The sequence below is a fragment of the Poecilia latipinna genome, unplaced genomic scaffold, assembly GCF_001443285.1.
Source record: "Poecilia latipinna isolate Pla-1442-1.1 unplaced genomic scaffold, P_latipinna-1.0 Scaffold2649, whole genome shotgun sequence".
NCBI lineage: Eukaryota > Metazoa > Chordata > Actinopteri > Cyprinodontiformes > Poeciliidae > Poecilia > Poecilia latipinna.
This window is the reverse complement of record NW_015115265.1, coordinates 74,564-88,871: the sequence shown is the minus strand read 5'-3', so window position 1 is coordinate 88,871 and position 14,308 is coordinate 74,564. Positions and strand designations below refer to the sequence as shown.

Here is a 14,308-nt window from a genome sequence, read left to right as displayed (position 1 = left end):
AAACAAGGCAGTTACCATTTCGAAGTTGGGCAGTTTAGCAGCTTTTATGCTGTTTAACACCTGGGAATAATTTGAGTTTTTGACATTGCTTTTTTTGTACTCTGGCATGTTTTTTGTAGTCACCATGCTAAATGATGCCTCCCAACACAAGTCAATATCTCAGGAACCATAGATTTCATTCATAAGGATTAGGGGAATGTTTCTGTGCTTTTCAAATTTTAGGTTTTACATGATTTTTTTTAATTTTTTTTATTTTTTTACATTGCATATAATATATTACTGTATCTCAACATGCTACTGGTAGCCTAGATGCAGCCATTATTTATTTAACCATACTTTAGTCTTTTATATAATTTTGCCTTATAAACTGCAGTGAACCTATGGTTTAGGTTTGTAAACTCTGTTCTCCACCAATTTTTAATACTGTTTAGTTATAATTTCTGCACTGTTCAAAAGCGTTTACTCCTCTTCAACAGTTTTCCAGTTATAACAATCCTATTTAGGCACTTTGCAGGATCATAATTTGTTCTGGTGCTTCTGCCTATTTCTTACATTTCTGCAAGTCTTCAGCAGTTGACTTCAAACGTTTTGGCATTTCAACAAAAGCATTCAGCATTCACACATGGATTTTCGCAGGAAATATACTCTTTCTAGTTCTCTAAATGTCTTCCTTTAATGGTCATGAAGTGAGACCTATAGAGGGCAGCATCACGTCAACTCTCCCACTTAATCATACATGAGTATTAAAACAATTTTTTTCAACAGGATGAGTGAAAATATCAAAAAGAAGTATAATATAGTTGCTTCTATAATCACACTTACTCTGCTAACAGTCTGAGGCAAAAGCTGCTCCAAAAGCAGACCACCAGTGGCCCACTGAATGAAAAATCTGACTAGAAGAGTGACATTTTCAAAAGTTAAACACCTTTGATTTTTTTCTTTTTTCTTTTTTCTTTCTTTCTTTTTTTTTTTTTACAATTCATTTAAGTCCTAATCGGGCATTATTTTAAAACGAGCCTTGTAACGCAGGTCACATTTGAAAGCAAATCACCAATCGCTTTAGTATTGTTCTTGCTGCTTGGGTGCAGGAAAGCTTTGTCAATCAGGAACGCCGCATTTTATGTATACCGGAAACATGCTTTTATTTTTGAAAGCAGTTCATAACAGTGCTTACCGTAAACCATGTGAATGAGCGCAGTAACAACCATCAGCCTTTCCTGACTGCGCAGCGCAGACTGGATTGTGTCGCACGATTCCAGGATTCACGCATCACTGTGCGCCTGCAGCGTCACAAGATGAGTCCTTCCTCACGATGCGTGTGACTGTGGATTTGTTATTTGGCCTCCATCACTGTAAGGGTGGAAGTGACACATCCGCACCGTGTGACAGCTTCTCCGTGGACGCTGAAGGTTGACAGGATCTGCTGAGGATGCGCCCCGAGCGCACAGTTGATCTGTGTTGATGACGGGCTCCTCGGGCCCGCTTCAGCTCCTGTTTCAGCGCGGAAAGGATTATTTGTTTTTATACACCAGGAGGAGAAATGGGGAGCACGACCTCCTGCTGCGTGTCTGGCAGCCCCAAGCTGCGGAGAAATGCCCACTCCAGGCTGGAGCCATACCACCAGGAGTCGGATCTGAGCAGGGAGGAGACGGCGTGCAACCTACAGCACATCAGCGACAGGGAAAACATTGACGGTAAATTTATAGCCATAGATTTAGATTGCATAATATATGCAGAATAATTATGCTAGTATCTCTGAATCTTTCCATTTACTATTTATTGTGTTTCTAATTGCTTATTGTGGAATAATTATTATAGGATACAGAAAATGAAATGAAAACAGTTCCCAAATAATTTAAACATTAGACACTAAAGTAACACATTCATTATTTTTCTATCAGTATAAGTTGTTTTAAAGGCAAAACACACACTATTGTCTTCAAAATAATATGAAATAATACATTAATCTTATCTGTTTAATAACCCCAGAGGGAGAAAAATATCATCTCACTCCTCACCCTATAGTAAAGACGGACTTGGCCGCCATTAGTGCAGGTTTGTCACATGGATTATAGAGATGTTGCAGAAACATACGGATCAGATCAGGACATTCTTTGTGTTGGCCTTTGTTTTCAGTTTGTGCATGAAAGAAGCAGCAACTGTGCAACCCCCTCACCTCCAACTCCAAGCCTCCACTGATACATGCTAATATGCGTTACAATTGAGCCATTCAGGATTGGAAACGCTCTGCTGAATGGATTGCCTTATTTGCAGTCAGTGATTTCATATACATAGAAACTGTATGAGGCCTCCTGCTTCTAACAGAAATCTACTCGTTATTTTCACGACCCAAAAGAAAATAAATGTTTTGGTTCTTGCAATCGATGCTTGGTCAGCTATTCTACTCTTATTCATATTACCCAAACAGTATTTTTCTTTATTTCTTCTGATGAGGGCTGCAGGACGTTTGGAAAATGTCTCCATTATTCTCACCAAACTTTTGCATCCTGGTCACTGGAACTGAAATCTGGTGGAAATGTCAGGTAGTGAAAGTTAATCCAGCTCGACAAATATATATTTGGTAAGCAGTTTGATATTAAATGCTGTCATATGTTGACACAAAATAGGATGCAATCTGTACAAGTTTTCATTCATTTTTTAAGTATTTTGATACACTTCTTTAGGTTTTGTTATCCTTAAAAATGAGTGTTTGGTCAGTTGAATACTTTAAATTGTGCTATGAGTGCATGAACACTGTCCAGGGTGTGACCTGAGCTGATTCCCATCCGAGAAGATGTGGTTGGTCAGGAAGATCAGAATAAATATGCCAGAGAAACATGAAATATCTGGAGCATTTATTGAACAATAACCTCCATTTAGGTCTTCTTATCCCTTAAAGGATTGACTGAATGACCCACATCTTCTGCTTTACATTAAGCACACATTTCTTTCTCCGGTGGCAGTCGTTGTTCTCTATGTTGTTTACTTGAGTGGAGAAGCTACGGATCACATTACAGCCATTCTGATCAGCAGACGACCAGTGTCTGTACACCCAGAGAATATTGCAGAATATAATGGATCGTTTATTTTAAATAGAAAATTTGATCAAATTAATAAAGATAGGTGTGAAAAATGCACTACAATATATTTGATTTATTTATTTTCCCATATGCGTTTACAGTTTTGTCAACCATATTTATTTTTGTGTGTTTTTTAGAGCTAATTTTACCTGAAAGAAAAGCTGTTAGTGATGAAATAGTTGAAGCTCTCAGCAAGAAACTGACTCCAATCATACAGATGGAGCTTCAGTGGTTTAAATGAATGCACATGTATGTGGTAGAATGGCCTAGTTAAAGTTTAGACCTAAATACAATTGCCAGTGTGTGGCAAGACTGATTACTGTCCATCCAACCTGTTTGAGGGATTTCAGGAAGAAAAGTGGGAAAAAACTCAGTTTTTAGATGTTCAAAACTTGCATCTAAATGTCCCTAATAGATTGAGTTGCAGCAACAGATGATTGCACAAAATATTAACTCAAAGTCCTAAAATCATTAAAATATTTCAAAGTACCATTTTACCCCCACTTCACAATTATGTGCTGCTTTGAGTCAGTTTTTAAAAAAATGTAAAATCAAATAAAATACATTGATTTTTGTAGGTATTACGTCAAAAATGTTGAAACGTTTAAGGTTTGAACTTTTCCAAGGTGTTTTTATCACTAAAACAGAGACAGAACTGCTAACTTCAAAGAAAACAATCAGTCCCTATGTAATGTAGTTCATAAACATCTGTCTATTCAGTAATATCAGCCTGTATTGATCCGTCCTGTATGCTTGCATAGAGCATACATACCTCATACATTCTTCATGCTGTTTGTAGCAGCTGTTAACCTGAGTGCTTTGTCTGTATCAGGTTAAGATTTCCTTTTTGCTTGGAAATCTTCCACCATTGCATTGTAGGATAGAAATCCTACAATGCATGTTTTGGGGTATTAAACATGTATTTGATAAATATTTGCATAAATTGAAGGGGTCAGCTGACTCCTCTGGGAGGGATAAAGATGAGCCGTGCTGAGACGCAGTCTGTCTCAGTGACTGAAACCGGAGCGTATCTAATGTGCTCGCTCTGTTATGAATTCACTGGCAGTATGCGACAGAGATTACAGCGCTTCATTAGAATGTGCAGCTCCACATGAAGAGCGGAGTCCCTGGGAGGCAGCTGGGATCCAGTTGGAGCAGATAGACGAGGCCTCCGGGGAGAAACCAGCGCCAAGAATTCACGCCTCAATTTAAAAGTCTTACAAGTCGGCTTTCAAGGCGTCACATGTTCCTTTTACAGCATTAATAAGAAGTTGGTAGCATTTTAGTCTCACTGCTTTATAATATCCCACAATTAGCTCTGGTGTCGTATGAATAATATTCAAGGTTGTTTTGCAACCATTTAAAACATTTTGACAAACTATAAGCTGTTATCCAGTAGAATTAGAAGAATTAAGTACGCCTGATGATTTTATTAGCATGTAAAACCATCTTTAGCAGAAATAAATCTCAGTATTTGCTTTCTGTCTAACTTTATTATTTTTTTCTGCATTAATCTAGGACTGCACAGGTCTCTTACAATCACATTTTAATCATTTTGAGTGAAGGACTGATTCTAGGATGTGGCAATATGGCCTAAAATCAACATTATGATACAGAGAGCAGTTCACCTTGATAACAATAAACGGAGGACGACACTGACCCCAATTAAAAGAGGATATGACAGGACAGCATAATTACTTCACAGCATTGGACTGGCTTTTCACAATTATTTTTATTGCCACTTAAATGGAGTTTAAAACTACAGCATCTGCAAATCAATGAAGAGAATGTGCTTTTAGTTGGTAAGAGTTATTGAACAAATCAGTACTGCTTAACAAGTTTAGAAGTATAAAACAACTTATTTGTATTTTTCTCAGTCCCAGCAACTCAGTGCTGATTTTCCAAAGCATAACGCTTCCTCTACCGTGCTGAATGGTTAGTAGGAAGAGCTTCTCATTTATCAAACATTGTTCTAGAAGTTTTGTGCTTCATTTGGATTCATCTTTCAAACCCAAGTTGTGCAACCACATTTTTTGAGAGAAAATAAGTGTTTTCTTTTAATTTTCCAAACAAACCTGTCATGTTCAGATTCCTTTCTATTCATAAACCTTTAGATTTTGCTCATAAAAATCCTCTAAAAGCAGCAAAAGTATGCTTAGACTTTACTTTTACTTTACAGAGCAGAAATGTTCTATCAAAACAGCAAAGCTCAATCTTGTAACATATTTCTGAATCATAACTGGAAAATATATAAAACTGTGTAGATGAAACAAAAACAAGACAAAAATGTCCTGTGGATGCATGTAGCCCTCTAGAATTAAAGATCAGTTAAAAGAAACTGTTTTTTACATTTATTTCTAAACATTTAATTCATAACTTGAAGAAATACTGGGTCTAGTTTGGAAAATAAATAAACTTTTGTTCATTTTGTTGATCCTACATGATTTTTTTTAGTATAGCTAAACCCTGATTGAGGGTAATAGACAATGTTTGCAGTTTCATCCCACATTGTCCCATCCATCACTGCCACTAAAAACCATGTTAATTTTTCCGCTTCATATAGTTTTTCTAAAACTGTAAGAGTTGGAAATTTGGCTGCGTTTTCTGTTTTCAGAAGCCGTTGAGTTCGGCGCGATCCCGTTTGGACAAGCTGCCATTTGTAAGGCGGATAATCATCCACATGAGGATTATGGAGTTCAGGGAGTCATGGGAATCCTTCTGGGATACATTTGCAGAATATTTATTCATTTGCTTTCCCTGAAAAACCCAGAGATTTCAACTTTTAGTAACTGAAAACAAGAAAACATATTATCTGAGGGAAAGTTGATCAAGCCAAACGCAGCATCATGATTTTTTGATTTTTGTGGGCATTTTTTCGTTTAGTGTTGGTGTTTACCTTTAAAATAATGTTTCAGTGAAAAACACCCATGTTAACTGAACAACACAGTTCTTATTGTTGTATGCGTAGCTGACCCTGTAGCATGCTGTGAATCTTAAGGACATGTGATTGCTGCAGCAGTGTGTCACTGACCGACATTTTAAAGCTCCTCTAAGGCTGAACTGCTGTCAGCTGCTTTGGACAAACATCGAGAACGATGGTATTCACTTTACCACCTTTTACAATACAGGTTTATAACTGACATTACTCTTTTGAAGCACAGTTTATGGGTTTGTATTTGTGAAAGAAACAAGGTTACGTACACTACTTGGACACAATTATTGGGCCACCCTTTTAAATGACTGAATTCAGGTCTTCTAATTACTCCCACGCTGTGCAACTTTCTCCTGCTACTCTCCTGTTAAGCATTTGCTCCAGTTCCTACTGCAGTTTATGTTCTCTATTTTTTATTCTACTCCCCTAACTCTTATACTTCTGGAGTAAAATATTATCTGTTTTTGCCATTCTGGTCGTTTTGAACAACACCAGCTTAATATGAGCTGATTAATTAATCAGGATTGTTGCTCAGGCAGCATGTCCCTAGTTTATTGTGTATCAGGTATGCTGGTCACAGTTTGTCAAGACTAGCTTTTAAACCTTTACCTTTATTAGAGTAATGTGTGTCTTTCCTGTAGTGTGTTTTCAGCAGTGTGCAGCAACTTATTACTCTTGATATCTGTAACTATGCTGTAGCTTCTTTATGGCAGATTTAAGTGATCATTTGTCCTCATGTGACTGTGCATCTGAAAGCTTTTCCTTCTTGATTCCAGAAGAAAACAAAATTAATCGCTACTTTAATTGAATAAACCAAGGGTGAAAACAATGCTGTGAAGTTTACAACAATAAAAACCAACATGAATATTTCCCAAACTGCCATGTTTTGTTGCTTATCATCTCTGACAGTAACTGACTTTTGCTGAAACATTGAAGTCTCAGCCTCACTGAACCCGACGGAGCCGAAGAGGCTGGAAGATTTAAAGTAAAATCTGATAAACTAACATTACAAACAGACACCAACTCTGGAGGAGGAAGATGGATGGGGACAGCGAGAACAAGAGACAAAGTGGTCATATGAGCTGCCTTATTTTCCACAAAGCTGACTGTGTTTTTCTGAGGCATCAGCTGATGCCGTCTTATTTAGGTACAGTATGAAGGCAGGAAGCGCTTTGCTCTGCACAGCTCCTCCAGTCAGCCTCTGTGTCGGGAATGTTGCTCAGTTATTAGCTGGAGGTTTTTGATGTGCCAGACATTGGACTAGGTCAGCAACCTTTACAATCCACAGACATTTTTTCCCTCACTTCTGAGTGAAATGTGTGCAAGGCTGCAAAACCTACATGACAAAAAAACTCAGAAAACGTCTCAAGTTTTATGCCTGTAATGTGAAATGTATTCCTTTGTCAGAAAACCTCTGTTTTTAAATATATTTTTATATATTAACATTCTTCTTTGACTTAAAGAGCAATGTTAATTTGATATCAAGAGAATTAATATTTTTCTTTTTACACTGTCATGATATTATGTCAGTGCAGAACTCAGTATGGCATAAAGCATCAGATCTTATTTTTATGTTTATATGATAGATAGAAAATTCTAGGAAATTAATAGAGAATATAAAATAATTTTTTAAAACTGAGATTTATTTAATATTTTATCAGGACTAATCTAAGAGCTGAGATATAAACTTTATCAGTTGACATGCATCCTTATAATTTTCTTAATTTCTTTTTGCTAAATATTTGAGTCAGAGGCATTAAACCCTTTATTTATTAGGATTTTGTTTTTAAATCTTGAACACTTTTTCCCTTCTAAATGGGGAAACATGAAACAGAATGTGATACTGATGCATGTTGTTAAAATAAAGAGGACTTTAATCCTGAAGCATCTGATCTGACGGCTTCTAACAAGCATTAAACAAAATCTTCTTTCAGATCAATATTCATTTTAATTTAAAGTAAATGAGTTTATTCATCATCGCAGACTGAGATAGAACCTTAACATCTAATTTGGTTTTAATATATATATAAGATGAGGGAACATAATTTTAAAACTATTAATTCTGCCTGAAAGTATAAGATACAGTGAACGTTTGTATCAGTTCTTGTAGAAACAATTCACCCATATGTATCTTTTTAAAAAGGCCTATAATGTTTGCTTGGTGTTATATTAGACTACATTAATGGAAGCATTTTTGTGTGCAGGTTGCATGTTATCAGTGCCTTCACAGGCAGCTCTCCTCTCCCCTCCAGGCGTTTGGGGTCATGTGGAGGTCATGTGTATTTAACATTGTCTGATTGAACCAGAAGCCAATCATTGGCGATTATTTTGTCATATAAAGATTTCTAACAGTTAAGCTAATAGTTCAAGCTCTGTTTTTTTTTTTGTTTTGTTTTCTTCTAAATTTATTTCAAGAAAAAGGAACAAGTTGTGTCATTATGAGAGGATTCTGGTACCGAAGGTCCAAATATGAAACTGTTATTTTTTTTTACATGTAAAGATCCAACTGTAATCCATCCTTTGAATTTCTGAGACTTTTTTTATGCCTGAATGGTTGCTACTGAATAAATGACCCCAGCTGTATTAGTTACTGTACATTTAGCATTAGTACCATTCAAATTGGTCCAGTTTCTCCTGCGAAATGAAACCATTAAAGATCAGCATGCATGACTGAGCAGGAAGCACGTTCCCTGACTGCATGGGAGCGAAACATTGTTCACGCTGCCGCGGATTCCAACAATAACGCAGAAATCACATTCACAGCAACAGACTCTGCAGATCTCACAGGCATTCTGTAAATAACTTCATAAAATAATTTAAAAAATCACTATTCAAACTGTAATAAATAGGTATCTTTATTTATCACCTGTAAGCTTATCTAAAGATTTCAGAAAAATTCTGATATTTTCAAAGAATAGAACAACAAAAAAGTGTATTTGAATTGTTTCTTACAATGGTCATTATAGACAAAAAAAAATAGGTTTGCCTTGCTTTTTTAAAATATATAATTTATGAAAAAATGCAGTAATACTGCCATGAATGAAATCATATTAATGCAGTGCATTGAGGTTGTATTACGGTGAATATAGTCACCGTAAATTAAAATACAGTCTTAAAAACGTTACTGAAGTTGCTTTGTAATTCATAAAAACATATTAATAGTGTAGAAACATATTAACTGCATAAAGCACATTTCACTAGAAAGCGCAAATTCTGTGAAAAGATTGAAGGAAGAAGCAAGAACAACATATTCAACTAATAATCATATTTTTAATAGATGGATAAAACTGGAAACGTGGAGCTGAAGAGTGAAGGCTACACCTTTAATCTCGCTTTGGTAAATGAGATTTTTTCTCTGGGCTCTCAGGTCTTTGTTCTCTCAAGCACCTCGAAGAAAACAAAGGATTTTCCTCCTTTGTTCCTTGACTTAGATAAGAAAATCTTTTAAACCCTGAAGGCTATTTGTCTTTTTCAGGACCAAAGAAAGAAAAAACCTGAGAAATAAATGGGATTAATCTGTTTTTGTAGAAGCTTATGGTAACTGATAGCAGCATTTGAGAATGTGCTGCAGATTACTCCAGCAGATTACAATGCTCATCAAGAACATTATAATTTCACAGCTTAGAAACATTTTGATTTTATAAGACGGTTTTTGGTGCTGCAGCGTTTCCACTGCAGCACCATGGAACTGGAGCTGATCTCTGTAGAGCAGGGAGGACTTGTTGTTTGTTCATTATTCAGGAGCAGGAAGGCAGAGAGGCAGGCTCTCCTGGTGACGGGTTTCAGTTCGCCACAGTGAAGCGCTGTTCTTCGTCAGAGTTTACTTCAGGTGATGAGTATCGTGTATCAGCAGTGACATGAGATGCTGTAAACTCTGGGAGCTCCCTGATGGATCCTGAAATGTTTTCTGGACTGTCAGGCTGAAGCTGCTACAGAGCCACAAAATAACCTGAGGAAACAAAAATAGCAGTTTGAAAATATGATGATTTCATTTATCAAGAGAAACAAGCTATTCAGACCAACCTGGACTAATAAAAAACAACCACAAAACCTTTTTGAAATAAGAAATTAACTATGATTAGCAACCTTTTATTTTGGAAAGTTGAGTTTAATTTCATAATTCATTACTTAAACAGAACCGATATGAAAACTCAAAAAGGAAAATCAATGATATTTATTAACATAGAAAGGATGAAAGAGGTAAACATATCTTAATGTTTGGGATTTTTCAAACCTCAGATCCATTATCCACAAATAGAGAAAACATAAAACTGATTAATTTTTACAGCAGACACCAGAATTACAACAAAGTGAGCACAACTCCAAAAAGTGTTTGCATGGTTGTTCTGCATGGCTTTGTCCCTTAATAAATTGAATCTGTATTTACCCTGATCATCTTTGTCTTATATAATATTTTATCTTTTCACTGTAGTTTGAGCGTCCAGTTACAGAGTGTTTTTGTTGCAGCGCTTGGCTGAGTGGAACAGGCAGCATCACATTTTTGACACATTCATGGGACTGTCAGAAATGTTTCCACAGAGATAGAAAACAGCGTGTGTGTATGAGTGTGTGTGTGGGAGAGTTTTTCACCAGCTCAGCTGGAAAAGGTCAAACTGCAGCTCTTTTCCATCATAACGTAACAAACATGATCCCTGTAAATAACAGCAACAGTTAAAGAAGAACAGCAATTAAACCTCCACTTAAACCAAAGCTTCTCAAACTTTAAACATAAGAAATGGTTCAAAAGATGGTGGCAGTGTCACCAAAAGTGGGATAAATTTGCTACTCCACAATGGAGACGCAAATACATTTTAAGTTTTATGATATGCCATATCTGATTTTGAAGAGCTTTAGATATTTATGCATGTTTATGATTCTCCTTAACTTATCTCAGATTGATTATTTCTCTGTGTTTATTTTATTTGATTGCAGAGTTGAACATGGAGTACAACCCATCAGACCATCCTCGGGCCAGCACTATTTTCTTGAGCAAATCTCATAATGACGGTGAGCAGCCTGTTTTCCTTAATGGTTTTTTTCTCAGGCTGTGTGAAGATTCAGGAAAATCAATGTGGAAATTGTCTGGTAGGATCTACGACATTCATCAACATCTTCATCTTAATCTTCAAGGGTTGTAAACAACTGGGTCTGATCATTTAATGGTTATTTGTAAATTGGCTTTCAGTAAATTATTCAGCTCATGTAGTTTTCCAAGCTGTTTTCAGTGTTTTTTTTTTCAAAACATGTCTAGAAATAAGTAACAGACTTTCTTCCACTAGAGGGCACTTTTAAAAACATGCTATGAAAACTTTTCTCTTAATTAAATATCTGAATGTACAAAACGTATGCAACCATTATACACAATAAAAAATGTTTGCATGTATGTTTAATTATGACATTTAAAAAAAAAAATTCCTGAAGATATTAATTTATTTATTACAAATTTAAACAATCACATGATTTTTCTCTGATTGTGGAAGTTAATGAACAGTAAAAAAAAGAGAAAATAACCATTTATTTCTGACAACCTCAATGTGTAAAAATGTTTTTTGTGGACATTCAACAGATGTCTACTTACAGAGAAATTCAAGATATTTTTGAAACAGACATTTTTTTAATATTGCAGACATATCATTGTACCAGTGTAAGCTTTTCACAGGGAGATGATCTTGAGTAAAAATATGATTTCATTGGTATTGTGTTTACACAAAAATTGTTAACATGATGCGGTTGCTTTTATTTAAAACAGAAAGCAGTTGTTATTTCCACTGCTGCTTAAATAAAATAACATATTGATTAAAAATCTATTTGTAACATTCTCTCAAGAGTTGTTGTCTGAGGTGCAGAAAGTTTTAAGTTTGCTGGTTTTTCTGTTTTTCAGATGTGATTTACAGGAATGGTGAGTACTGTGGTTTCATCTCCCTCTGGTGGCCAGACCCTCTCGGTGCGCCGCTGGTGTTCATTTGCAGCTTCTACCACTTTGAGCAACATGTTTGTGATTTGCAGTTAACAGAGTTGATTCCTTTTTTGGTTTGGCTTCCTGTTCTAACAGAATGTTGTGCAGGTTGATAGCTTTCAACTTTTGCATGTCGCTTACTGCAACTTACAGTTGCAATCATAAATCATTTTTCTGTTTTTCATTTTTGTCCATTTTTCATTTTTACAGTGCGAGAAAAACGAAAGAGCCTCTTCATCAATAATGTGAGTGCAGAGTAAAAACTAAATTAAGTTGTTGATCATCAGTTTTTAATGCAATTCTTCCTGTTAAATATGATATTACACATCACTGCATTCCCAGAATCTGTCACGTTTCATGTGGGTCAGACAAAACAACGCTCGCTGTAATCCAGTCTGTGTGTGTGTGTGTGTGTGTGTGTGTGTGTGTGTGTGTGTGTGTGTGTGTGTGTGTGTGTGTGTGTGTGTGTATGTGTGTGTGTGTTTGTAGCACGGCAGTCTGAGGAGAAAATACAGCTCCTGCTCAACCATCTTCCTGGACGACAACACAGTCAGCCAGCCCAACCTCAAATACACCATCAAATGGTTGGAACATGAAAACTGTGCATTCATAGCAAAAATATTTCTGTTTTCTGACTTTTTTCTTTTCTTTTGCTTTCATAGCGTCACTTTAGCCATTTACTACCATATAAAAAACAGGTGAGAAGCCCTGACAGGCATCATCTGTCCACTTGATGTAAAATTTTAGATTAAGGATTTTTTTTCTTTTTGTCACTTGAAATTTCTGAATCTGAACAGAATCTGTAGCGTTTTATTTTTTTGGATGTTCTGTTGTTGCTTGACATGTCTTAAGTTGAACCTTTGAATTTATGTCCAAAACTTCAAAATAAATATTTGTTTCCAATTGCAGAGACACAAATGGAGGCATGCTGTTGGATATCTTTGATGAAAAGCTTCATCCTCTCTCAGTGAGTTGTCTGATTTTATTCTTTTGCATGTTTTGCATGCTATGTTAGATTATGATCTTGTTTCCATGATGCATTACACAACGTTGTGATAGAAAAAAGTTCATATCACTTGAACCTTTTCATGTTTTCTAACATTGTAGCCATAAACTAGTGAATTCAGTTCAGATAAAAGTGAAAGAAACACAGTCCAAATATATAATTGTTAGTATAATTGCAACAAAAGGGGATTTCACAGAATTTTGAATTAGTTTTATAACAGGAAAAATGTAGTTTTTTAATATTCATGCATGTTTTTGTCAGGTGAGAAATGTGAAAAAGAGTTAGTGATATAAATCATTTTTTAAGGTAAAATGTGAGGACTGTTTTGTTAGTAAGTTTATTTATAGGATTATTAAAGAGTTTATTCAATCTGGGGGTAAACTCTTCAATAATTATTTAAGTCCTTATGGATTTTGGTGCCAGCTCTCATATTTTATTAAACTATATCCTGATGTGTAAGAGCTTTAGAGTCACTAATAACTTCCTTTTTTTCATTTCTGTCCGTCTTTTGCTCCCGGTCTTCCAGAAATCAGAGGTTCCCCTGGACTACAACCAGCATGACCCGGAGCAGAAGCAGATCTACCGCTTCGTCAGAACCCTGTTCAGCGCTGCTCAGCTCACGGCTGAATGTGCTATCGTCACACTGGTGAGATTTCTGATCATACTGCAAACATACGCAACTCGTTCCTTAATGTGAAACAAAATGTGGAAAATTACTTCCACCGGTCTTTGCATTAAACGTGCATTAACTTTTTTTTGCAAAGGTTCTCAGAAGTAGAAGGAGGAATTCAGCACAGAGTGAATGAATACTTGCAAAGTTATTCAGGCATAAAATTGCATGAGTAAAATCATTTTCTTGTTTGCACTGATTTGGCTCTGTAGGTGTACCTGGAGCGACTGCTGACTTACGCAGAGATTGACATCTGTCCTGGAAACTGGAAGAGGATTGTTCTGGGCGCCATTCTGCTGGCCTCAAAGGTCTGGGATGACCAGGCTGTCTGGAACGTCGACTACTGTCAGATCCTCAAGGACATAACTGTGGAAGACATGTGAGTCAGCTCTGTCTGCGTGCCTTGGTTCGATTTAAAAGGACCAGATTCGAGTGCAAGTTGCACAGAGCATTGTGAGGCTTTAATAGCGAAGAAAGCAGAACTTAGGAACAGTTTAGCATAATCAGAAAATAGTGACGGGTTCAAACTTTCAGTTTTTGGAAGTTGCCAACGCAGACTGGATAAGTTGGATGGATGGATGTAAATAAAATAAAGCTAAGCAAAAAAAAAAAAAAAAAAAAAAAAAAAAAATTTTTGGTTTTTTTTTGCAACAAGCACAAACGG

At 36.1% G+C, this 14,308-nt stretch overlaps 1 protein-coding gene across 2 annotated transcripts in view; it reads left to right on the top strand.

Annotated features, from left to right (window-relative positions):
• Positions 1-1,181: 1,181 nt before the first annotated feature.
• LOC106938637 (cyclin-Y-like) overlaps positions 1,182-14,308 on the top strand; it is a 19,521-nt gene continuing 6,394 nt past the window's right edge. Inside the window, exons 1-9 of one of the 2 annotated variants that reach the window (XM_015020753.1) lie at positions 1,182-1,694; positions 10,945-11,019; positions 11,894-11,911; positions 12,179-12,213; positions 12,458-12,552; positions 12,631-12,666; positions 12,878-12,935; positions 13,501-13,620; positions 13,857-14,023. In XM_015020753.1, the coding sequence (XP_014876239.1) occupies positions 1,541-1,694; positions 10,945-11,019; positions 11,894-11,911; positions 12,179-12,213; positions 12,458-12,552; positions 12,631-12,666; positions 12,878-12,935; positions 13,501-13,620; positions 13,857-14,023 (758 nt within the window). In that variant the 5' untranslated portion in view covers positions 1,182-1,540. The remainder of the gene's footprint in view (positions 1,695-10,944; positions 11,020-11,893; positions 11,912-12,178; positions 12,214-12,457; positions 12,553-12,630; positions 12,667-12,877; positions 12,936-13,500; positions 13,621-13,856; positions 14,024-14,308) is intronic. The other variant, XM_015020754.1, reaches the window with a different exon arrangement.